The sequence below is a fragment of the Phytophthora cinnamomi genome (genome assembly GCF_018691715.1).
Source record: "Phytophthora cinnamomi strain GKB4 chromosome Unknown Contig125, whole genome shotgun sequence".
In the NCBI taxonomy this organism is placed as follows: Eukaryota; Oomycota; class Peronosporomycetes; order Peronosporales; family Peronosporaceae; genus Phytophthora; species Phytophthora cinnamomi.
The window spans coordinates 182,771-204,984 of NW_027151058.1; the positions used below are offsets into that span (position 1 = coordinate 182,771).

General features: G+C 54.8%; 5 protein-coding genes across 5 annotated transcripts; all 5 read right to left on the minus strand.

Annotated features, from left to right (window-relative positions):
* Positions 1–537: 537 nt before the first annotated feature.
* IUM83_18061 (uncharacterized protein) lies at positions 538–1,354 on the minus strand (the record flags this gene model as incomplete). Its single annotated transcript, XM_067943040.1, has 2 exons — positions 538–1,134; positions 1,223–1,354. The coding sequence occupies 2 exons, from the start codon at positions 1,352–1,354 to the stop codon at positions 538–540; spliced, it is 729 nt and encodes a 242-aa protein (XP_067780751.1).
* An 876-nt stretch (positions 1,355–2,230) lies between these two features.
* IUM83_18062 (uncharacterized protein) lies at positions 2,231–3,047 on the minus strand (the record flags this gene model as incomplete). Its single annotated transcript, XM_067943041.1, has 2 exons — positions 2,231–2,827; positions 2,916–3,047. 2 exons carry the CDS (start codon positions 3,045–3,047, stop codon positions 2,231–2,233), a joined length of 729 nt encoding a protein of 242 aa, XP_067780748.1.
* Positions 3,048–3,913: 866 nt separating this feature from the next.
* IUM83_18063 (uncharacterized protein) lies at positions 3,914–4,730 on the minus strand (the record flags this gene model as incomplete). The annotated part of the gene is made up of 2 exons (XM_067943042.1): positions 3,914–4,510; positions 4,599–4,730. 2 exons carry the CDS (start codon positions 4,728–4,730, stop codon positions 3,914–3,916), a joined length of 729 nt encoding a protein of 242 aa, XP_067780813.1.
* An 870-nt stretch (positions 4,731–5,600) lies between these two features.
* IUM83_18064 (uncharacterized protein) lies at positions 5,601–6,417 on the minus strand (the record flags this gene model as incomplete). Its single annotated transcript, XM_067943043.1, has 2 exons — positions 5,601–6,197; positions 6,286–6,417. 2 exons carry the CDS (start codon positions 6,415–6,417, stop codon positions 5,601–5,603), a joined length of 729 nt encoding a protein of 242 aa, XP_067780753.1.
* Positions 6,418–7,290: 873 nt separating this feature from the next.
* On the minus strand, positions 7,291–8,107 carry IUM83_18065 (uncharacterized protein; the record flags this gene model as incomplete). Its single annotated transcript, XM_067943044.1, has 2 exons — positions 7,291–7,887; positions 7,976–8,107. The coding sequence occupies 2 exons, from the start codon at positions 8,105–8,107 to the stop codon at positions 7,291–7,293; spliced, it is 729 nt and encodes a 242-aa protein (XP_067780765.1).
* Between the last annotated feature and the right edge of the window lie 14,107 nt (positions 8,108–22,214).

The window sequence follows — 22,214 nt, forward strand, 5'->3', positions numbered from 1 at the left end:
CGTGGGGAGGGGGGTACCGTGGTGACGGTCATCGAGGCACTGGCTAGAGTGCAGATCGTGCACCGTGTGAGCAAGATCGACTGATCGGTCAGAAACCCCAAGTAAAACGCTAGTAGTAGTTCATCGTCACGCGCTGACCGTGTGCATACCGCACTTCTTGATCTCCGCCTTGCTTCAATGCATGGTGGTTGGCAAACGGCGCTCTCCGCCGTCGTGCCGCGAGGCGAAGCACCCATGCCGAATAAAAGCTCAGATTCCAAGTTGGTGTGAGTGGTTTGGTGCATTTAAATCGCGACCTCTTCCGAAGAGGAAGCAAAGTTGATGATTATCCATTGCCAAAGTGACTTCACGTTAATGCCAACTACGAATCGCGTCCACTTACACTTCGGCTGCGCCTGCTCCTTGCCGACTGGTGTTTTCTTATCTTTGCAGTAACCAAGCAACAAAGGCATCGGTGGAGTCGTCTTCACTTCACTAGTGTATCAAAAAAAAACTACTCGGCCGATTCATTATTGCTGTCACATCGTCACGGTTCGCTTACCACGGGATCTCGAAGTCCCCGATCTGTTTGTCCGCGTTGTAGAATTTGCCCGTGTCTTTCATCGACAGGTTGGCCACGATGTTGGCCATGGACTCGGCCGACTCGGAGGGCTTGAGGTAGCCCTGGTGGTCGTTCATGTCGGTATCCACATACCCGGGGTTCAGCGTCACGAAGATGATGTTGCTGTCGCGCAGCCCAACCGACAGCGAGCGCGTGACCATGTTGAGCGCGGCCTTGGATGGTGAGTAGGCGTACGTATGGCTGTAGAACTGCTCCAGCTCGCTCGTGTTGCTGGTGAGGCTGCCAAGGAGCGACGACACCTGAGCCACGGTGGCGGACCCGTGGCTCTTAGCTGCCAGCTGCAGGTTCGGTAGCAGTGCGCGCGTCACGAGGAACGGCCCGACGGCGTTCACCTCGAACTGGCGCATGAAGGCGTCCTTCGTGGCCGACTCCATGTCGTCGGCGATACAGATGCCGGCGTTGTTGATGAGAAGGTCGATGGGCACGCCCTCCAGTTGACGGGCGACCTCGAGCACCGAGGCTTCGTCGCTGGCATCCAGTTGAACGGTCTTGAAGGGTGGCAGCGCCATGAGCTGGTAGTGGTAAACAAGAGATATGGAGACGCCATGTTAGTTCATGAAAGCAAGCCTACGAGGGTGCAATGCGGGACTGGCCACCCACCTCGTCGGTGTTGCTGTTGGCCCGCGTCGTGCCGATGACGTTCCAGCCTTGTTTCGTGTAGTGCTGCGCCAGTGCGAGGCCGATGCTGCGCGTGCTGCCCGTGATGAGGACTGTCTTCTTGGTGGCGGACATGGTGCTGCGGGAGGTGGGGGAGGTGGTGGGGGTTGGTGGGTTGCTCGTGTGCTTGGCGTGAAGCTTTTTGGAAAGTGAGCTTCGGTTTTGTAGCAGCAACGAGTTCTGACGTTGAAGTTTTCTTCGATGGTCGACATGATTGGTAATCGACGTATCTTCCTCGATGTGATAGTAATCCTATTATAGAAGCACAAAATGGGCAAATGGGCACGTGTTCGTGGCACATAGCGACATGCCGAGCTGTTCACGTCAATGCGCAGGAGAGTGAAGGTAGAATTGCTCGGAGACTATCCGTCCTGGAGCTCGAGTTCCCAGCACCAGACAGCGACGTGGGGGGGGGGAGGGGGTGGGTACCGTGGTGACGGCCATCGAGGCACTGGCTAGAGTGCAGATCGTGCACCGTGTGAGCAAGATCGACTGATCGGTCAGAAACCCCAAGTAAAACACTAGTAGTAGTTCATCGTCACGCGCTGACCGTGTGCATACCGCACTTCTTGATCTCCGCCTTGCTTCAATGCATGGTGGTTGGCAAACGGCGCTCTCCGCCGTCGTGCCGCGAGGCGAAGCACCCATGCCGAATAAAAGCTCAGATTCCAAGTTGGTGTGAGTGGTTTGGTGCATTTAAATCGCGACCTCTTCCGAAGAGGAAGCAAAGTTGATGATTATCCATTGCCAAAGTGACTTCACGTTAATGCCAACTACGAATCGCGTCCACTTACACTTCGGCTGCGCCTGCTCCTTGCCGACTGGTGTTTTCTTATCTTTTGCAGTAACCAAGCAACAAAGGCATCGATGGAGTCGTCTTCACTTCACTAGTGTATCAAAAAAAAAACTACTCGGCCGATTCATTATTGCTGTCACATCGTCACGGTTCGCTTACCACGGGATCTCGAAGTCCCCGATCTGTTTGTCCGCGTTGTAGAATTTGCCCGTGTCTTTCATCGACAGGTTGGCCACGATGTTGGCCATGGACTCGGCCGACTCGGAGGGCTTGAGGTAGCCCTGGTGGTCGTTCATGTCGGTATCCACATACCCGGGGTTCAGCGTCACGAAGATGATGTTGCTGTCGCGCAGCCCAACCGACAGCGAGCGCGTGATCATGTTGAGCGCGGCCTTGGATGGTGAGTAGGCGTACGTATGGCTGTAGAACTGCTCCAGCTCGCTCGTGTTGCTGGTGAGGCTGCCAAGGAGCGACGACACCTGAGCCACGGTGGCGGACCCGTGGCTCTTAGCTGCCAGCTGCAGGTTCGGTAGCAGTGCGCGCGTCACGAGGAACGGCCCGACGGCGTTCACCTCGAACTGGCGCATGAAGGCGTCCTTCGTGGCCGACTCCATGTCGTCGGCGATACAGATGCCGGCGTTGTTGATGAGAAGGTCGATGGGCACGCCCTCCAGTTGACGGGCGACCTCGAGCACCGAGGCTTCGTCGCTGGCATCCAGTTGAACGGTCTTGAAGGGTGGCAGCGCCATGAGCTGGTAGTGGTAAACAAGAGATATGGAGACGCCATGTTAGTTCATGAAAGCAAGCCTACGAGGGTGCAATGCGGGACTGGCCACCCACCTCGTCGGTGTTGCTGTTGGCCCGCGTCGTGCCGATGACGTTCCAGCCTTGTTTCGTGTAGTGCTGCGCCAGTGCGAGGCCGATGCTGCGCGTGCTGCCCGTGATGAGGACTGTCTTCTTGGTGGCGGACATGGTGCTGCGGGAGGTGGGGAGGTGGTGGGGTTGGTGGGTTGCTCGTGTGCTTGGCGTGAAGCTTTTGGAAAGTGAGCTTCGGTTTTGTAGCAGCAACGAGTTCTGACGTTGAAGTTTTCTTCGATGGTCGACATGATTGGTAATCGACGTATCTTCCTCGATGTGATAGTAATCCTATTATAGAAGCACAAAATGGGCAAATGGGCACGTGTTCGTGGCACATAGCGACATGCCGAGCTGTTCACGTCAATGCGCAGGAGAGTGAAGGTAGAATTGCTCGGAGACTATCCGTCCTGGAGCTCGAGTTCCCAGCACCAGACAGCGACGTGGGGGGAGGGGGGGTACCGTGGTGACGGTCATCGAGGCACTGGCTAGAGTGCAGATCGTGCACCGTGTGAGCAAGATCGACTGATCGGTCAGAAACCCCAAGTAAAACGCTAGTAGTAGTTCATCGTCACGCGCTGACCGTGTGCATACCGCACTTCTTGATCTCCGCCTTGCTTCAATGCATGGTGGTTGGCAAACGGCGCTCTCCGCCGTCGTGCCGCGAGGCGAAGCACCCATGCCGAATAAAAGCTCAGATTCCAAGTTGGTGTGAGTGGTTTGGTGCATTTAAATCGCGACCTCTTCCGAAGAGGAAGCAAAGTTGATGATTATCCATTGCCAAAGTGACTTCACGTTAATGCCAACTACGAATCGCGTCCACTTACACTTCGGCTGCGCCTGCTCCTTGCCGACTGGTGTTTTCTTATCTTTTGCAGTAACCAAGCAACAAAGGCATCGGTGGAGTCGTCTTCACTTCACTAGTGTATCAAAAAAAAACTACTCGGCCGATTCATTATTGCTGTCACATCGTCACGGTTCGCTTACCACGGGATCTCGAAGTCCCCGATCTGCTTGTCCGCGTTGTAGAATTTGCCCGTGTCTTTCATCGACAGGTTGGCCACGATGTTGGCCATGGACTCGGCCGACTCGGAGGGCTTGAGGTAGCCCTGGTGGTCGTTCATGTCGGTATCCACATACCCGGGGTTCAGCGTCACGAAGATGATGTTGCTGTCGCGCAGCCCAACCGACAGCGAGCGCGTGATCATGTTGAGCGCGGCCTTGGATGGTGAGTAGGCGTACGTATGGCTGTAGAACTGCTCCAGCTCGCTCGTGTTGCTGGTGAGGCTGCCAAGGAGCGACGACACCTGAGCCACGGTGGCGGACCCGTGGCTCTTAGCTGCCAGCTGCAGGTTCGGTAGCAGTGCGCGCGTCACGAGGAACGGCCCGACGGCGTTCACCTCGAACTGGCGCATGAAGGCGTCCTTCGTGGCCGACTCCATGTCGTCGGCGATACAGATGCCGGCGTTGTTGATGAGAAGGTCGATGGGCACGCCCTCCAGTTGACGGGCGACCTCGAGCACCGAGGCTTCGTCGCTGGCATCCAGTTGAACGGTCTTGAAGGGTGGCAGCGCCATGAGCTGGTAGTGGTAAACAAGAGATATGGAGACGCCATGTTAGTTCATGAAAGCAAGCCTACGAGGGTGCAATGCGGGACTGGCCACCCACCTCGTCGGTGTTGCTGTTGGCCCGCGTCGTGCCGATGACGTTCCAGCCTTGTTTCGTGTAGTGCTGCGCCAGTGCGAGGCCGATGCTGCGCGTGCTGCCCGTGATGAGGACTGTCTTCTTGGTGGCGGACATGGTGCTGCGGGAGGTGGGGGAGGTGGTGGGGGTTGGTGGGTTGCTCGTGTGCTTGGCGTGAAGCTTTTGGAAAGTGAGCTTCGGTTTTGTAGCAGCAACGAGTTCTGACGTTGAAGTTTTCTTCGATGGTCGACATGATTGGTAATCGACGTATCTTCCTCGATGTGATAGTAATCCTATTATAGAAGCACAAAATGGGCAAATGGGCACGTGTTCGTGGCACATAGCGACATGCCGAGCTGTTCACGTCAATGCGCAGGAGAGTGAAGGTAGAATTGCTCGGAGACTATCCGTCCTGGAGCTCGAGTTCCCAGCACCAGACAGCGACGTGGGGGGGGGAGGGGGGTACCGTGGTGACGGTCATCGAGGCACTGGCTAGAGTGCAGATCGTGCACCGTGTGAGCAAGATCGACTGATCGGTCAGAAACCCCAAGTAAAACGCTAGTAGTAGTTCATCGTCACGCGCTGACCGTGTGCATACCGCACTTCTTGATCTCCGCCTTGCTTCAATGCATGGTGGTTGGCAAACGGCGCTCTCCGCCGTCGTGCCGCGAGGCGAAGCACCCATGCCGAATAAAAGCTCAGATTCCAAGTTGGTGTGAGTGGTTTGGTGCATTTAAATCGCGACCTCTTCCGAAGAGGAAGCAAAGTTGATGATTATCCATTGCCAAAGTGACTTCACGTTAATGCTAACTACGAATCGCGTCCACTTACACTTCGGCTGCGCCTGCTCCTTGCCGACTGGTGTTTTCTTATCTTTTGCAGTAACCAAGCAACAAAGGCATCGGTGGAGTCGTCTTCACTTCACTAGTGTATCAAAAAAAAACTACTCGGCCGATTCATTATTGCTGTCACATCGTCACGGTTCGCTTACCACGGGATCTCGAAGTCCCCGATCTGTTTGTCCGCGTTGTAGAATTTGCCCGTGTCTTTCATCGACAGGTTGGCCACGATGTTGGCCATGGACTCGGCCGACTCGGAGGGCTTGAGGTAGCCCTGGTGGTCGTTCATGTCGGTATCCACATACCCGGGGTTCAGCGTCACGAAGATGATGTTGCTGTCGCGCAGCCCAACCGACAGCGAGCGCGTGACCATGTTGAGCGCGGCCTTGGATGGTGAGTAGGCGTACGTATGGCTGTAGAACTGCTCCAGCTCGCTCGTGTTGCTGGTGAGGCTGCCAAGGAGCGACGACACCTGAGCCACGGTGGCGGACCCGTGGCTCTTAGCTGCCAGCTGCAGGTTCGGTAGCAGTGCGCGCGTCACGAGGAACGGCCCGACGGCGTTCACCTCGAACTGGCGCATGAAGGCGTCCTTCGTGGCCGACTCCATGTCGTCGGCGATACAGATGCCGGCGTTGTTGATGAGAAGGTCGATGGGCACGCCCTCCAGTTGACGGGCGACCTCGAGCACCGAGGCTTCGTCGCTGGCATCCAGTTGAACGGTCTTGAAGGGTGGCAGCGCCATGAGCTGGTAGTGGTAAACAAGAGATATGGAGACGCCATGTTAGTTCATGAAAGCAAGCCTACGAGGGTGCAATGCGGGACTGGCCACCCACCTCGTCGGTGTTGCTGTTGGCCCGCGTCGTGCCGATGACGTTCCAGCCTTGTTTCGTGTAGTGCTGCGCCAGTGCGAGGCCGATGCTGCGCGTGCTGCCCGTGATGAGGACTGTCTTCTTGGTGGCGGACATGGTGCTGCGGGAGGTGGGGAGGTGGTGGGGTTGGTGGGTTGCTCGTGTGCTTGGCGTGAAGCTTTTGGAAAGTGAGCTTCGGTTTTGTAGCAGCAACGAGTTCTGACGTTGAAGTTTTCTTCGATGGTCGACATGATTGGTAATCGACGTATCTTCCTCGATGTGATAGTAATCCTATTATAGAAGCACAAAATGGGCAAATGGGCACGTGTTCGTGGCACATAGCGACATGCCGAGCTGTTCACGTCAATGCGCAGGAGAGTGAAGGTAGAATTGCTCGGAGACTATCCGTCCTGGAGCTCGAGTTCCCAGCACCAGACAGCGACGTGGGGGGGAGGGGGGGAGGGGGGTACCGTGGTGACGGTCATCGAGGCACTGGCTAGAGTGCAGATCGTGCACCGTGTGAGCAAGATCGACTGATCGGTCAGAAACCCCAAGTAAAACGCTAGTAGTAGTTCATCGTCACGCGCTGACCGTGTGCATACCGCACTTCTTGATCTCCGCCTTGCTTCAATGCATGGTGGTTGGCAAACGGCGCTCTCCGCCGTCGTGCCGCGAGGCGAAGCACCCATGCCGAATAAAAGCTCAGATTCCAAGTTGGTGTGAGTGGTTTGGTGCATTTAAATCGCGACCTCTTCCGAAGAGGAAGCAAAGTTGATGATTATCCATTGCCAAAGTGACTTCACGTTAATGCTAACTACGAATCGCGTCCACTTACACTTCGGCTGCGCCTGCTCCTTGCCGACTGGTGTTTTCTTATCTTTGCAGTAACCAAGCAACAAAGGCATCGGTGGAGTCGTCTTCACTTCACTAGTGTATCAAAAAAAAACTACTCGGCCGATTCATTATTGCTGTCACATCGTCACGGTTCGCTTACCACGGGATCTCGAAGTCCCCGATCTGTTTGTCCGCGTTGTAGAATTTGCCCGTGTCTTTCATCGACAGGTTGGCCACGATGTTGGCCATGGACTCGGCCGACTCGGAGGGCTTGAGGTAGCCCTGGTGGTCGTTCATGTCGGTATCCACATACCCGGGGTTCAGCGTCACGAAGATGATGTTGCTGTCGCGCAGCCCAACCGACAGCGAGCGCGTGATCATGTTGAGCGCGGCCTTGGATGGTGAATAGGCGTACGTATGGCTGTAGAACTGCTCCAGCTCGCTCGTGTTGCTGGTGAGGCTGCCAAGGAGCGACGACACCTGAGCCACGGTGGCGGACCCGTGGCTCTTAGCTGCCAGCTGCAGGTTCGGTAGCAGTGCGCGCGTCACGAGGAACGGCCCGACGGCGTTCACCTCGAACTGGCGCATGAAGGCGTCCTTCGTGGCCGACTCCATGTCGTCGGCGATACAGATGCCGGCGTTGTTGATGAGAAGGTCGATGGGCACGCCCTCCAGTTGACGGGCGACCTCGAGCACCGAGGCTTCGTCGCTGGCATCCAGTTGAACGGTCTTGAAGGGTAGCAGCGCCATGAGCTGGTAGTGGTAAACAAGAGATATGGAGACGCCATGTTAGTTCATGAAAGCAAGCCTACGAGGGTGCAATGCGGGACTGGCCACCCACCTCGTCGGTGTTGCTGTTGGCCCGCGTCGTGCCGATGACGTTCCAGCCTTGTTTCGTGTAGTGCTGCGCCAGTGCGAGGCCGATGCTGCGCGTGCTGCCCGTGATGAGGACTGTCTTCTTGGTGGCGGACATGGTGCTGCGGGAGGTGGGGGAGGTGGTGGGGGTTGGTGGGTTGCTCGTGTGCTTGGCGTGAAGCTTTTTGGAAAGTGAGCTTCGGTTTTGTAGCAGCAACGAGTTCTGACGTTGAAGTTTTTTTCGATGGTCGACATGATTGGTAATCGACAGAGGTATATTGTCGAAGTGTAAAGCGTCTGTTGCTGAATATGGATCAAAATGGAGCGAAATGGATACTTCTGAGCCTCATGTACGACGTAAGCTATGCTTGGCTGTTTACGCCGACGCGCCAATTGAGTGAAGGTCAGGGATTGATAGTAAATATGGATTAGTACTACACACTACTATTTGTGTAGTTCTGGTACTAATTGAATTTAATACAACAAATTGTAGTGTGGAGTGTTTGGTACTAATATAATAAAGTAGTAGAAAATTTCCACGATGTTAGTACTAATATAGCTACTAGATTAGTACTAACATCGTGGAAATTTTCTACTCCAGCTACAATTGCCTAATACCCACATAGTCAGACCCCGTCAAGAGGAACCTCCACAGGATTCTACTAAATTCGAGGATGAAATTCAAGGATGAAATTCAAGGTCAACGTTTTCAAAGGACGCGCGCAATGGGTGGCAAAGGGTGGTTACTGAACTGCTCTGTAGTACTCTCCCGCTCATTTTGCGTTTTCGTCACTGAAGATCGCAATCGGGTCCGATGAGGTGCTCCAGGGCCGATTGCTATTTGCCCCGTGTTGTATCTGCGGTCATCCTGTTCATCATGTCTGCAGCAGTGACCTCTGAGGTGAGGCTGATCTTTCCCAACGGTACGGCTAGTAACACTAGGGTCCATGGTTTGCTAACACATAACGTGGTCATCTCTATGCGTAGATGTTGCATTGCAGGGTTTGTTCTAACCTTCAGGAATAACGATCAACCGGAGGGTGAGCCCTCTCCAGCAAGCAGTCAAGGGATATTTGTGTCGAGTCAGGATACGGAGGTGGATGAAGCTCCTCTCGCGGAATCTGACAACCTAACTCAAGCAACTGCAAGTCGTAAATCTGGTGTCGGGATTCCGGCTGATATTGGCCATTACAAACCCTCCCGAGCTCGTGACGCTGTGCACATGCGTTGCTCCTCAACAGCTTTTCAAGAGAAGTCTTTTCGACAGGTTCGTTTGTAATGATCCCGCTCCGCGCACGCACGAGCAATGAACGGGCTGTCACGTGATCTGTAGAACGGAGTCTTGCGGAGGACTTGAGATAGAGTAGGAAAATTGAAGACTGATAGATTGAATGAAGCAAATGAAAGGAGCTCTGGGCTACGGCTGTTACCTGGCTCCAGAGGGAGCTTGCGTGTGCCTGTCAGTCCGTTGGGAAACGGACGCTGCTAGTGTTGGTTTCAGGTTGCTGGATGCAGGTTGTTGCAAGTTGGTAGGCAGACTGGCGATGCATCATCGTCACAGTTCCTCCCTTAGACGCGCAGTAGCGCGAGTTAATGTGTCGAGGTAGCGGCGAATAAGCCCGATGACTTGACTCAGATTTTGAACCGGTTCCCATGAAGGGCTGATCGTAGAATCCTGCCATCGTACGAAGTATTGCGTCTGGCCGTGGCGCCTCCGATGCTTGGTGATCGCGGCAACGAGGTGACCCACGGCTCCATCAGCTGTAAGCACGGGTTGAACTCGGTTGATCCTACTGGCGGAGGCGTCATGATGATATGGCCGAAGCATGGAGACGTGAAATTCGGGAAAAAGTCGGAGCCCGGGTGGTAAATCGAGTTTATAGCGATCGGGGCCCGTGATGCTTGTCACGCGGTAGGGTCCGATGAATCTTGCGGCAAGTTTTCGCGCACCATCCGTACCGACGTGATCCAATTCGAGGTTGCGAGTGTTTAGTAGTACATCATCGCCAACGCTGTAGGTGGTGTGAGGTCGGTTTTTGTCGTAGTTACGCTGCCAATTGGCCTGAGCCGCAGCAATAGCGTCGCGAGCTTGACCGAGAATTGTCTGTTCATGCTCGAGAAATGAAGTTGCCTGCCGCTGCTTCGGGGTTGGACGTGGGATGACGCAGTCTGCCACCGACCGAGGTTCGTAGCCTAAATCCGCCATGAATGGTGACATCCCGATAGACTCGTGGTTGCGGGAGTTGTAGGCGAATTCAGCAAGAGGTAGTAGCTCGTCCCAATTGCTCTGATGCGGGTTCACGAAGTGGCGAAGATATTCAGACAGCACCTTATTGGTGACCTCCGACTGCCCATCGGTGGAGGGTTTAAATGCTGTACTGAGGTTCAGCCTGGTACTTTGAAGGTCCATGATGTTTTTCCACAGGCTAGAAGTAAATTTTGCGTCACGATCAGAGACGATAGACATGGGTAATCCGTGGAGCCGCTGGTAAACGTCTCGAAAGAGCTTTGCCGTCTCACGAGTTGTCGCGTTTGATTTGGTAGGCAGGAAGTGAGCCCTCTTCGTAAGTCGGTCCACAATAACGAAAATTGCATCGAAACCCGTATCGGTCTGGGGCAAATTCGTCATGAAATCCATGCTGATGTCGGTCCAGCGCTGCTCGGGAACCTCCAAAGGGTGAAGATGCCCGGTTGGTTTGCCGCGAATGTACTTGTTCCGCTGACAAAGTTCGCATGTCTCGACATAGGAGCGGATAGACTTCACCATGCCAGGCAAATAGTATTTAGACGCGACGAGTAGTTGTGTCTTGGCCTGTCCAGGATGACCGCGAGTCGGTGTGTCATGCTCTTCGTGTATGATGGTATTTATCAGCGCAGTGTCGGCTGGAACACACACTCGAGCCGGCGCGCCAGGTCGAATCCGAAAGAAAAGCAGACCATCTAAGAGCTCGAAGCGCTGATATTTGCGCGGCCGAGTTGAATTCGTCGTGAGTGAACTCCAAATTGGCCCAAAATATTTGTCCGAAGGGTAAAGGCGACTGCATTCCGCCGAGATATCGACCGGTGTTGAAGTTGAGTGGGCAAATAGTGCTTCTTCGTCGGTTGGTTCTGGACCAGTAAGCGACTTTAACAAAGCCGAAAGGCTAACTGCTCGGCTGGTACCGTCGTTCCAGCTCGGATTGCGCGAGATTGTGTCAGCCACCACGTTTGTTGCATGTGACGAGGTCCGAGCCAATTCTTGGCCAAGACCCATCAGTCAGAAGCCCAAACCCTACCACGTACCGGCCACATGTCACTTGAAACGTGGATATTTCTTGACCCAAGTCTGGTTTTTGTACATACTTCAAGTTGTGCTGGCTACATCTGGAAACTGAGCTCTGCGAACGTCGAGTTGCGGCGACCCCAGATCCCCAGGTCTGAGATTTGAATTCGGTCTGGATTCCGAGGTCTGAGAATCGCTCTAGAGGCCACAGATCTGAGGTTCCAGGCCTTGAATCGGACTCTGGGCGAAGAGCTGAGCCCTGGCCTTCTGGGTTTGTGATTTGAAGTCCCATGGTTGCTTAAGTCTCAGACCCCAGGTCTCAGATTGGTGACGTCACAGTTTGGAATGCCCGGAGTTCTGAGACCTGAGAGTGATGGCAAAAGTCTGAGACTTTGTGATTTGGAGTTCGGTCTGAGGTTTGCCTGTGGACCAGACCCTGAGATGTGCAGTCTGGGGTCTGGGAAGAGGGCGTGGCGTGCGGCGTCTGATTTCATCTCGGCTTTGGGGTGCCACAACTGAGATATGGAGTCAACATCGTAATTTTGCCCCCAGCTCAGATTCCCAGACTCAGAGTCCCAGAAGTTGAACCAAAACTGAGACTCGTCAAATTGGTCGGACAGCCGAGGTATGGAATCAACATCGTATTTTTGCCCCCAGCTCAGATTCCCAGCCTCAGAGTCCCAGAATTCGAACCAGAATTGAGACATGTCAAATCGGTTGGACAGCCGGGGTATGGAATCAACATCGTATTTTTGCCCCCAGCTCAGGTTTTCAGCCCGGCAGTCCCTCAACTTGTGCCAAAACTGAGACACGGTGATTGTGGGCGCAAGTTGGTGTCTGGATGCACGATGTTCGTGAGGATAAGTGGCAACAGGTGAAAGACAGCTGACGCTCCAAGCCTAGGACGTGACTAAAAGCCTACGGCGTGCCTGCAGGGCCTGAAGTGCGACTTCGTGGTCTCGCCTATGAAGTGGGTACACAAGCGATGGCTACATTGCCGGTCTGGGAGCTGCGATAGTTGCTCTTTGGAGTTGGCGGTTGCCGCTTGGAAGGTCGCTCTGAAGGGTCGCCCCGTTGTGGCTTTTCGGCCCCTGGTGTCGGGCACACAAGATTCGGCCTGACCAGTCGCCTATGGATTTGGGCCAACGGGAGCCGCAGAATCTTGGCGTCATCCTGATTACACACTGATTTGTACCCAGAGTAATCAGTGTAATCAGGTGATGACAGACCAAGTCCGCCCAATCCCGGCCACAAGATCCTGGCGTAATCAGGATATCACTGATTTGCACCCAGGTGTAATCAGTGTAATCAAGTGATGACTGACCCAGACAGGCCAGCGGAAGGACGCCAAGGCAGCGACACGCATTCACGGGCGCCGCCAAGCCAGTAGCTTAGTGGGTGTCTCACCCTTGTTCAAGGTGTACCCAGGAGATGTTTGCACCCCTTACTTGATAGGCCCTTTGTATGTGCATGTGCATGATAATAATCAGAGTTTGTTTTGCCCCGAAGACCGCAAGCTGCGGAGTTCGTCTTGCGCCGACGGGCGTGTTGCTACACAGGGACCAAGTCCCTGCCCCGGCGGCGCGCGCAAGGTCAAGTGGAGTCGCTACGAGTGTTCTACGGTCAAGCTCAGCTAACTCCAAATAAATTCAAGTTCAACAACCAAGCCTTTTCGTGTTTCGGCCCGGTTTGCCTTCGTTGTTGTATTTCCACACGCGGGACATTGGTTTTGCTGGTTTTTCGTGCTGGTTGGCTGGTTTCCTGGCGGTGCTTCATATTTTCGGGCGGAAGGTGCTCCGCTCTGAGGTTTCGGCAGAGCAACACCTGGGATAGTGGTTTCTGGGGTTGCTGGTGGTATCCGTGTGGCGCGAATAGTCTGGGATAGTGGTTCCCAGCTTCGCTGTGTCGCCTACATCAAGGCGTGGTGCGCGGAAGTCCCAGGGTGCAGAGCGAGAACCCTGGATCAAGGCAGGCTCAGACCGAGCCAACTCTCGGGGCCACTCTGGTCTGAGGGGCGAGTGAAGACCGTTGCGCGGCTCTCAGTCTGAGCCGCCGGAGGAAGTGTCGTGACTGGAAGCGACTCGAAGCCGGAGTCGCTGAGCAAGGAGGAGGCTGTTAAGGCCCAGAGTCCAAGGGCCTGAGAAGAGAAGTGGACTAAGTGTGTGTGGAGTGAACGTGTTTATATTCAAGAAAAAACGGGGCACAGCGGACTCAGCACGTGCGTACAAGGGCCTTCCAAGCAAGGAGCAAGCTTCGTCTGGGGGCATCTGGGAACTGTCGAGTTCGGAGGCAGCTGGTGTGGCCGACGCAAGTCTGGGCCCACAGCGTAGCCTTAGGAAGAACCAAGTCAAGGGATTGCAAGAGTGAGGAACACACGCCTCACCCAGCTTGGGATCTGAGATCTAATCTCAGATTCTGAGTTGAGTGGTCTGAGATCGAGGTCTAGCCGCGAGGCTATTCCCTGATTTTGGAGCCCGCATCGCCACATGCACCCGGGACCCACTTGAATTGAGGTTGAAAAAGTGCGAGCTCGTTCAGCCATCTAGCAAGTCTCTGAGAGCACGTCTGCTGTTGTAAGATGCCTTCGATCGTGCGGTGGTCAGTATTTATGAAGAATGGTCGGTCGATCAGATAGACCTTCCAAACTCGCATCGCGTGTAGCGCAGCTAACAATTCCTTTTCGCGAGTAGGGTAAATGAGTTCCGCCCTTGAAAGCTTACGCCCATTGAAAGCGATGATCCGATCGCGACCGGAATCGTCGTACTGGAAAAGGTACCCCCCGATTGCGAAGTCTGAAGCGTCCATACTGACGTGAAATGATTTTGAGAAATCTGGGTGCGCGAGGACTGGTGGGGAAGCCAGCTTACGCTTGAGATCATCAAATGCGTGCTGCTCCTTCTCGCCGAAGGTGATTGGGTCGCGGCGGCTCTTGCCTTTTGTCAGTTCGGTGAGCGGGGCCATCAGGTCGCCGAAGCCATCGCAGTACTTCATCACATAGACGCAGGTACCGAGAAAAGACTGCAGCTCTTGCTTCGTGCGAGGTGTCGGCCAGTCTTTTATCACTTGAATTTTGCTGGGGTCCATTCGAATGCCATCCTTTCCGACAAAATCACCGAGACATGGGATCTCAGTGGCACAAAATGTGCACTTCTCGATCTTGATGTAGAGATGTTGCTCAGCACACCTAGTTAGCACTTTCTCCAAGGCGACGAGGTGGTCGTCGATCGAGTCGGAGGAGGTGAACACGAAAAGGTCGTCGAAGTACGTCTGGCAGCAGGACTGGAGATCCGAGAATACCGCTTGCACGAGGCGGTTAAACGATGACGGGCTGCTGGAAATGCCCATCGGAGTCACTAAGTACTCGAAGAGGCCGTCTGGGGTAGCGAATGCAGTAAAGGGTATCGATTCTTCGACCAGCTTGACTTGAAAAAATCCCCACAGCAAGTCCATTGCGGAAAACAGCTTGCCCTTGGCCATCGCGCGCAGAATATCGTCCTTCCGTGGGATTGGATTCGCTGGAACGCGAATTTTTGTGTTCAGCCCCCTGAAATCATGAACTATTCGCCATTCCCCGGTACGCTTCTTGATACAGAAGGTTGGGGCGCAGTACGGTGAAGTGGAGGGCCTGATCATCTTGGCGTCCAGCATCTCAGCCATCCACGCACGGATAGCCTCACGTTGCTCGGCAGAAACCGGGAATTGTTTGCGGTGAATAGAAACGTCGTCTTCTAGCTCGATCTTGGCGTCCGTACCAGCTTGGCGGGTGGGGGGAACGGCTGGAAGATGACTGCGAAAAACTTTATCGCGGAATTTGATCACAAGCGGGTAAGCAGGAGACGTTTTCAGCTTTTCCCACGCCAGGTCTGCCTTGCTGGGTTCATCACTGGGGTTCACAAAGAAGCAGAACTCGTTGTCGCATTCACGAAGGAGGCGACGTAGGTGACGAGGTCGAACTAGCCTCGCAGTTCCAACATCCGAGTGATGCCCATGTAAATAGTAATAGTTGAGAAGTGCTTCGTCATCCGATTGGTCGGTACGTCGGGTGCTGCCGCGACGTTGCCCTGCAATACATCGCGCAGGCTGTACGGGGACGCACGGGTGAAAAGCAAGTGCAGATAGTCGGTCGCGTGGTCGGACAGTTTTGAGCTTCCAATCAATATCGGGGTTGGTGTCCACTAGCCACGGCATACCGAGGAGAATATCCTTTCCTTCAGGAATATCCAGTACAAAAGCTTTGGAGCTGTAAGGAGGGAATCCGTCCAAAGCAAACTTGAGCGTGACGACTCGTCTTGGAAAAATCGTGGTTGAGCCGCTCCCCAAGCGAATTATAAGAGGTTTAGAGTAGTCTCGAACAGGCAACTGCAGAGACTCAACGAGTCGTGGTGATACCGCGTTGAACGAAGCACCACTATCGATAAATGTAGATGCAGCATGGCTACCGACACGGCCATGCTGCTCTAGGTAGCCATAAATTTTGTTGGAGGTCGATCTGAAGACCGCTTCGTCAGTGCCATAGTTGAAGCTCTGAGAGGCGATGTAACGGGGTTACACACACAAGTGACAACAGTCACTTGTGCACGATAACGGTCGCAAGTGACAACTGTCACTTGTGCATGACATTTGTCACTTATGGTTTAACAGATAAATATCTGTTAAAGGTTTTAGATACTTCCTCACATTGGTGTAAGACACACCAATGGATACATTGAAGTGGGCCACCACAATTAGTGGTCCACACATACCCAAAGATCCTATTGGTAGAAAGCAGCATCTTTCTACCAATCAGAGTCATGCATATTAGCGGGGCTCTGACAGCCAGCCGCTGTCAACCCTTTCATAGATGATAAACAGTTTTCAGCAGATTTTAGAGGAAGATCAATTCACAAACAATACAGTTCTCATTTTACCTTAAACTACCTATTTGGTGTTTTATTTGATTTATATTATACTTGTGGACTCAAGTATAATTAATTCAAATTATTAATAAACTCCTACGCTTCCTCATACACGTAGCGCGACGTGTAAGCTAAAGTAGTGAGCCAAAGTAGGCCCACTACACCTGGTAGCACTTTGTAGTCCGTCCAACGACCGACTACTTGACGTTCGTACGAGGTGTACGAACGCGGAGCCGAGAACCACATGAGCACGGAGGTGCCCATGGAGAGCTCCAATACGCCTGCAACTCACGTTGCACGCGCGGACTGCCCCCACCTGTCGGATCCAGAGTGGGAGGCCCTCCAACGACTGTCAACAGTCATTGGGGAGGCGGCGATAGCTACAATGTTGCGTACGCTATCGCCGACAGAGCAACATGGTGTTGCTCTGGGATTCATCATGAAGGAGCAGCGCGATGCTGCTTCCTCAACAACGGCGTCGTCGGGGACGACACCGCGTGCTCAATCATTAAAATTGAGCGTGAGCAATTATGTAGGAAGAGAGGGCGAGCCTCTCCTCCGATGGCTTGTCGAACTCGACACAGCCATTGCGGCTCGACGTATCGTCGACCCGTTGTCAAAGGTTGCGTTCGCCATGTCATGTCTTGGAGGACGAGCGAGGAGTTGGGCGTACGGACGCCGACTCTCCGATCCTACGTGCTTTATCACGTACGAGATATTCAAAGAGGAGCTCAAACAAGCGTTTGAGCCCCGCAAAATGAATTCCGGTCGAGGACGGAATTCCTCGACCTGCAGCAGGATAAGCATGACGTCCATGCTTACGCGCAACGCGCACGATACTTGGTATCAAATATCGTGACTAACCCGATTGACGAGGCGACTAAAGTCGTCACGTTCATGAAGGGACTGAGAGATGGGCCTGTGAAGACCTATCTCTTCCGAGAGTACCCGAGTACTCTCGAAGCTGCAATCACCCTTGCCATGCAAGAAGAGTTTAGCCTGCGGCAGGCTAAACTGCATGTGAACGTGCCGAGGCCGCAACCGCGCCCGGTAGCGAGGACGGGAGGTCCGGAACCAATGGACCTCTCGAGCGCAACAACTGCTGGTTACCAGCAGCAGGGAGGTAACGTGCGATGCTTCCGTTGCGGAAGGATCGGTCACTTTGCAGAGTGCACAGCTCCCATGCCCTGGAGGTGGCCGTCGTGGCGATGCTGGGCATCGCCGCGAACAACAAAAACGTGAACATCCAGTAGGCGCGGGGCGCCCTACTGGTAATGCAGTCGCGCGTGCCGACATCGGGCACGCGACACTGAGACTGCAGCCCCAGTGAGACCAGCTCTCACTGCAAGAAACAAGATGACAGGCCAAACCTAGTCATCTTAAGGTTTACTCGAAGAGAGCGAGTGACTCTCTTCGAGCTTTGGTAGATTCAGGCGCGTCGAACAACTTTGTTCGACTACGAAGCCTGCCGAGACTTGACTTCGAGGAGGTAGATACACCTCGAAGTCTTCTGGAGGTACGACTGGCAACAGGTGCCATCGTGAAGACCGAGAAGCGCGTCGTGAACGTGCGCTTCTCGTACAAACAACGAGTGTTTGTCGAACACTTTATCGTCCTGGACCTGGACGATAAGTTCGACGTGGTAATGGGCATGCCGTGGCTTGCACGGCATGATCCGGTGATAGACTGGAAGAAGCGCACGCTCGTGCGCTTCGGACGCGACAGCGGAACAGAGAGCGATGGCCCTGTTACCGCAGCGCGCGCACCAGCAGGTGCGCGCGGCTCACCAGTCGAGACAGCGCTTAATGCTGCTGTCCCGGAGTGCCCAAGAAGTGCGCGAGGGCGCGCACAAGTGAGACCCACGTCGGCAATGCTGCCGACGTCGGAAAAAGAAGATGTGCTGGTTCCGGGAACCAACACCCACGTTCAAGCGTGTAAGGGACAGTCCCTGACCCGAAGCGGTCAGGTCGACAACGACGCGTCGGCTCCGGGAGCCGACGCACCCTCGGTCATGAGGGGCTCCGCCAATGAATGGCGTCGAGGTGACGAAGGCGTGTCAACTCCGGGAGTTGACGCTGCAAACAGTGCGGACGGTTGCAAACGTACCGCACTGACGCAATTTGCATGTTGTCGTGCAGCCGGTCTGCACGACGAAGCGCCATGCGATCAAGCCGGGCTTGATATCGCGCGCCCGCAGACAGGGTCTGCCGGCGAAGGGACACATTACCGTGCAGCCGGGCTGCACGAAGGAAAATGCGGTCAAGCCGGGCTTGATACCGCGCGCCCGCGGACAGGGTCCGCCGGCGAACGACAGTCCACGGCCGGGCCTGGACAAGAAGAACAACTGTGCGGAGCCGGGCTCCGCACAACAAGAAGACGGCGCAAGCGGAAAACGCTGCGCAAGTCTCGGTCCGGGACCGAGACGCAACAAGAGCAGACTGCGGCGGTGACGCCGAATGTCAAGACGCTAAGCGTCTTGACGCGCACCGATACTGGATTCCAGTATCGTGACATGGAACTCGCTAGTCCTCCGACGACGGCGTCGGAGTTGACTTCGCTTCCAGCCATGAGCTGGAAGCGCTTCGCGCGCGACTTGCACGATGGACGCATCGAGCAAGTCTGCGTTCTTTCGGACAGCGAAAGAACGGCGAGCGAGAGCGAAGAGCTGAGGCAGCTCTTCATGGGAAGTACCACTGAGAGTGAAGACACTCTCAGTGCGAAGACGAAGCGAGAGCGCTTCGAGGAACAAGGTTGGGACTCGCTGAAGTCGAGTCCCTATTACGAATTGTTGAGGGAGTACAAAGACGTACTCCCGGAAGACATTCCTGCGGAGCTTCCGCAGGATAAGGGCATTCAGCACGAGATTGATCTCGTGCCGGGCACGAAGTACTGTGTCACGCGGCAGTGGCCACTGCCGCGAGAGCAAGTGAAAGCGATCGACGACTTCTTTGAAAGTCGTCGTAAAGCAGGACAAGTGCGGGAATCAAAGTCCCCGCACAGTGCTCCGACGTTCTGTGTCAAGAAGCCACAGGGCGGATGGCGCATCGTTCATGCCTACAACAAGCTGAACGATGCGACGGTACCGGCGCAGACGCCGATACCACGAAAAGATGTTATCATCGATTCGATGGCCGGGAGCACCGTTTACAGTGCTCTCGACTTGCGAGATGGATTTTATCAAATCCTAATGCGTGAGAGCGATATCCCTCTCACGGCAGTGAGCACGCCAAGCGGCATGCTCTGGGAATGGCTAGTAATGCCACAGGGGCTTAAGAATGCCCCTGCGACTTTCAACAGGTGCGTGACGCACTTGTTGCGCTCGGTGCGCGACTTCGCACCGAGCTACTTCGATGATGTATTCATCCACAGCCGGGCTGTGGACGGGAAGACCGACGTAGAGATGCACAGGGTGCATCTCCGGCAGCTACTTGAGCTTATGCGAAAGCGTAAGCTCTACGCGAACCTGAAGAAGTGTATCTTCGGGGCGAGCGAGATACCCGTCCTCGGGTGTCTCGTAGGGAAGAATGGTGTTCGCCCTGACCCAGAAAAGGTCAGAGTGATTAACGAATGGCCAACGCCATCAAGTGTCAAGGAACTGAGGCAGTTCCTTGGCTTGGCCACGTACTTGTGCAAGTACGTGGAGGACTATGCGGGCAAGATCCGCCCGCTGTCACAGCTTCTTAAGAAAGAAGCTGTGTGGAATTGGACACCCGATTGCCAAAAGGCATTCGATGCAGTCAAGCGGGGCTTGACTGAGGCGCCGATCTTGGCAGTGGCTGACCAAGATCGCCCATTTCACGTAGTGTGTGACGCATCCGATTTCGCGATCGGATGCGCGTTATGCAGCACGATCACGAGGGCCGTGATCGTGTCGTCTACCAATCGCGTCAGCTGAAGCCAGCTGAGCGCAACTACCCGGTGCATGACAAGGAACTCCTTGCCATGAAGTATGCACTCGCAAAGTTCCGAGTGTATTTGCTTGGGAGTAGACCATTTGTGGTCTACACCGACCATGCTTCACTGCGTACCGCAGTGAAGTCACCACACATTTCACAAAGAATGGCGAGATGGCTCTCATTCTTTGCGGAGTATAACTTCCGGGTCGAATACAAACCCGGAAGATTGAACGTGGTGGCCGACGCGTTATCACGTCGGCCGGACTATGCAGAAGCTGTTGACGTCAATGCCATTGACGCCATGCGATCGAGCAAACCCACATCATCTCTGTTGGATGATGTGAAGGCCGCGTACGCGCACGACGCGGACGCGAAGCTCTTGCTGGCCTATGGCACAGCGCCTTCTGACAAGTCCCGTCAGAAGCTACCCAAGCACCTTCGAGCGCGTGCACACCGCTTTCGTGTGCACGACGGACTACTGCTTTACAATGCAGTCGACGACAACGCGGATCGCGTTGTCGTGCCAAATGACCATGACCTGCGACTCAGGATCATGTACGAGTATCATGATGCCCCGTCTGCGGGACATCTCGGACGTGAGAAGACATACGTCCTTCTCACGCGTGACTTCTACTGGCACCACCAGTACAGAGTGGGTGCGCAAGTACGTCCGTGCTTGCGAGGTGTGCTAACGCGTAAAGCCTGCGCCGTTTGCGCAGGCTCCATTAATCACTACCGACTCCGTCGGAGTGTTGGAAGTCCATGTCATTGGACTTCATCTTTGGTCTTCCCCGGACAACGGAGGGAATACCGGTGTTGTGGTCTTCGTCGACCGCTTCAGCAAGATGGTACATCTTGCTGCGGTGCCGGCAGAGGTGACCGCGAAGCAGACGGCCCGTCTGTTCGTCGACATGGTGTTCAAACACCATGGCATGCCGTCCGACATCGTGTCGGACAGAGACCCGCGCTTCACAGCGCACCTGTGGCAAGAAGTGTTTACACTTCTTGGGAGCCAGCTTTCAATGTCGACTGCGGACCATCCGCAGACGGACGGTCAAACCGAGCGCGTGAATCGCGTGCTCGTCGATATGTTGAAGAGCTACGCTCACTCGTTCCAATACTGGAGCGAGTGTTTGTCGATGGCGGAATTCGCCATCAACAACTCGGTGCATGCCTCGACCGGGCATACACCGTTTTATGTGAATGCCATGCGGCATCCCCGTCTGCCGAGTTTACTCGGAGTGGTGGCTCCCACTTTAAGTGGGGAGGATCTGCGACTGCAACACAGCAGTCGCAAAAGCCGCTGACACCCGCACAGTGTCAGCCGCGACAACAAGGAACACGACAACCAGGTCTGCGCGGGGCGCAGACCTTGGCAGGAAGAACCAAGGGTCAGCGCAGTGCGCTGACCCCCAGAACAAGGAAAACGAGTCTGTGCAGAGCACAGACTCCACAAGGAACAAGGACCACGGGTCTGCGCAGGGCGCAGACACCGCGAAGAACCACGCAGAGGCCGGGCCTCTTGCGGAGAGCGAGCTGAACGAGTTCAGCTCGGATGCGATTGACTTTATCAATAAAAGACAAGCCGTAATTCGGTTTGTCCAGGACACGATTGCAGCTTCTGTGGATAAACAGAAGCTGAACGCCGATAATATTGGCAGGGGCAACACAAATGAATTCAACGTGGATTCATTGGTTTTGTTATCTACTCAAAACCTGCCCAAACATGCAGTTTCGGATTTCGGAGCAAGCAAGCTTGCTCCGCGCTTCATCGGGCCATTCACGGTGATGGCACGCCACGGTAACGCATACACGCTAGACATACCGTCTAGCATGCGGCTCCACCCGACATTTTATGTCGGGCGGTTAAAGCCATACCTCCAGCACGAGCCAAGTGGCTCGTCTGACCCGAAGAGACAGTCTCGACAGGGGAAACCCTCCTCTCCAGCGCGTTGTCGCGCTGGAACAGTTAATACAGTCGGGCCTACAGCCCGACCGGCACGTTCAAGACGGTCTGGGAGACCGCCAGAGCCGGGACACGAAGGAACAGAGCGGCAACCGCCGCGCTCTGAAAGTACTCCACGACCGTCACTTGGTCGTGGAGCAACACGAGATGAAGGTCAACACGGCGTTGACCATCGGAGCGTGTTTCCACCACCTCCGCCACCGCTG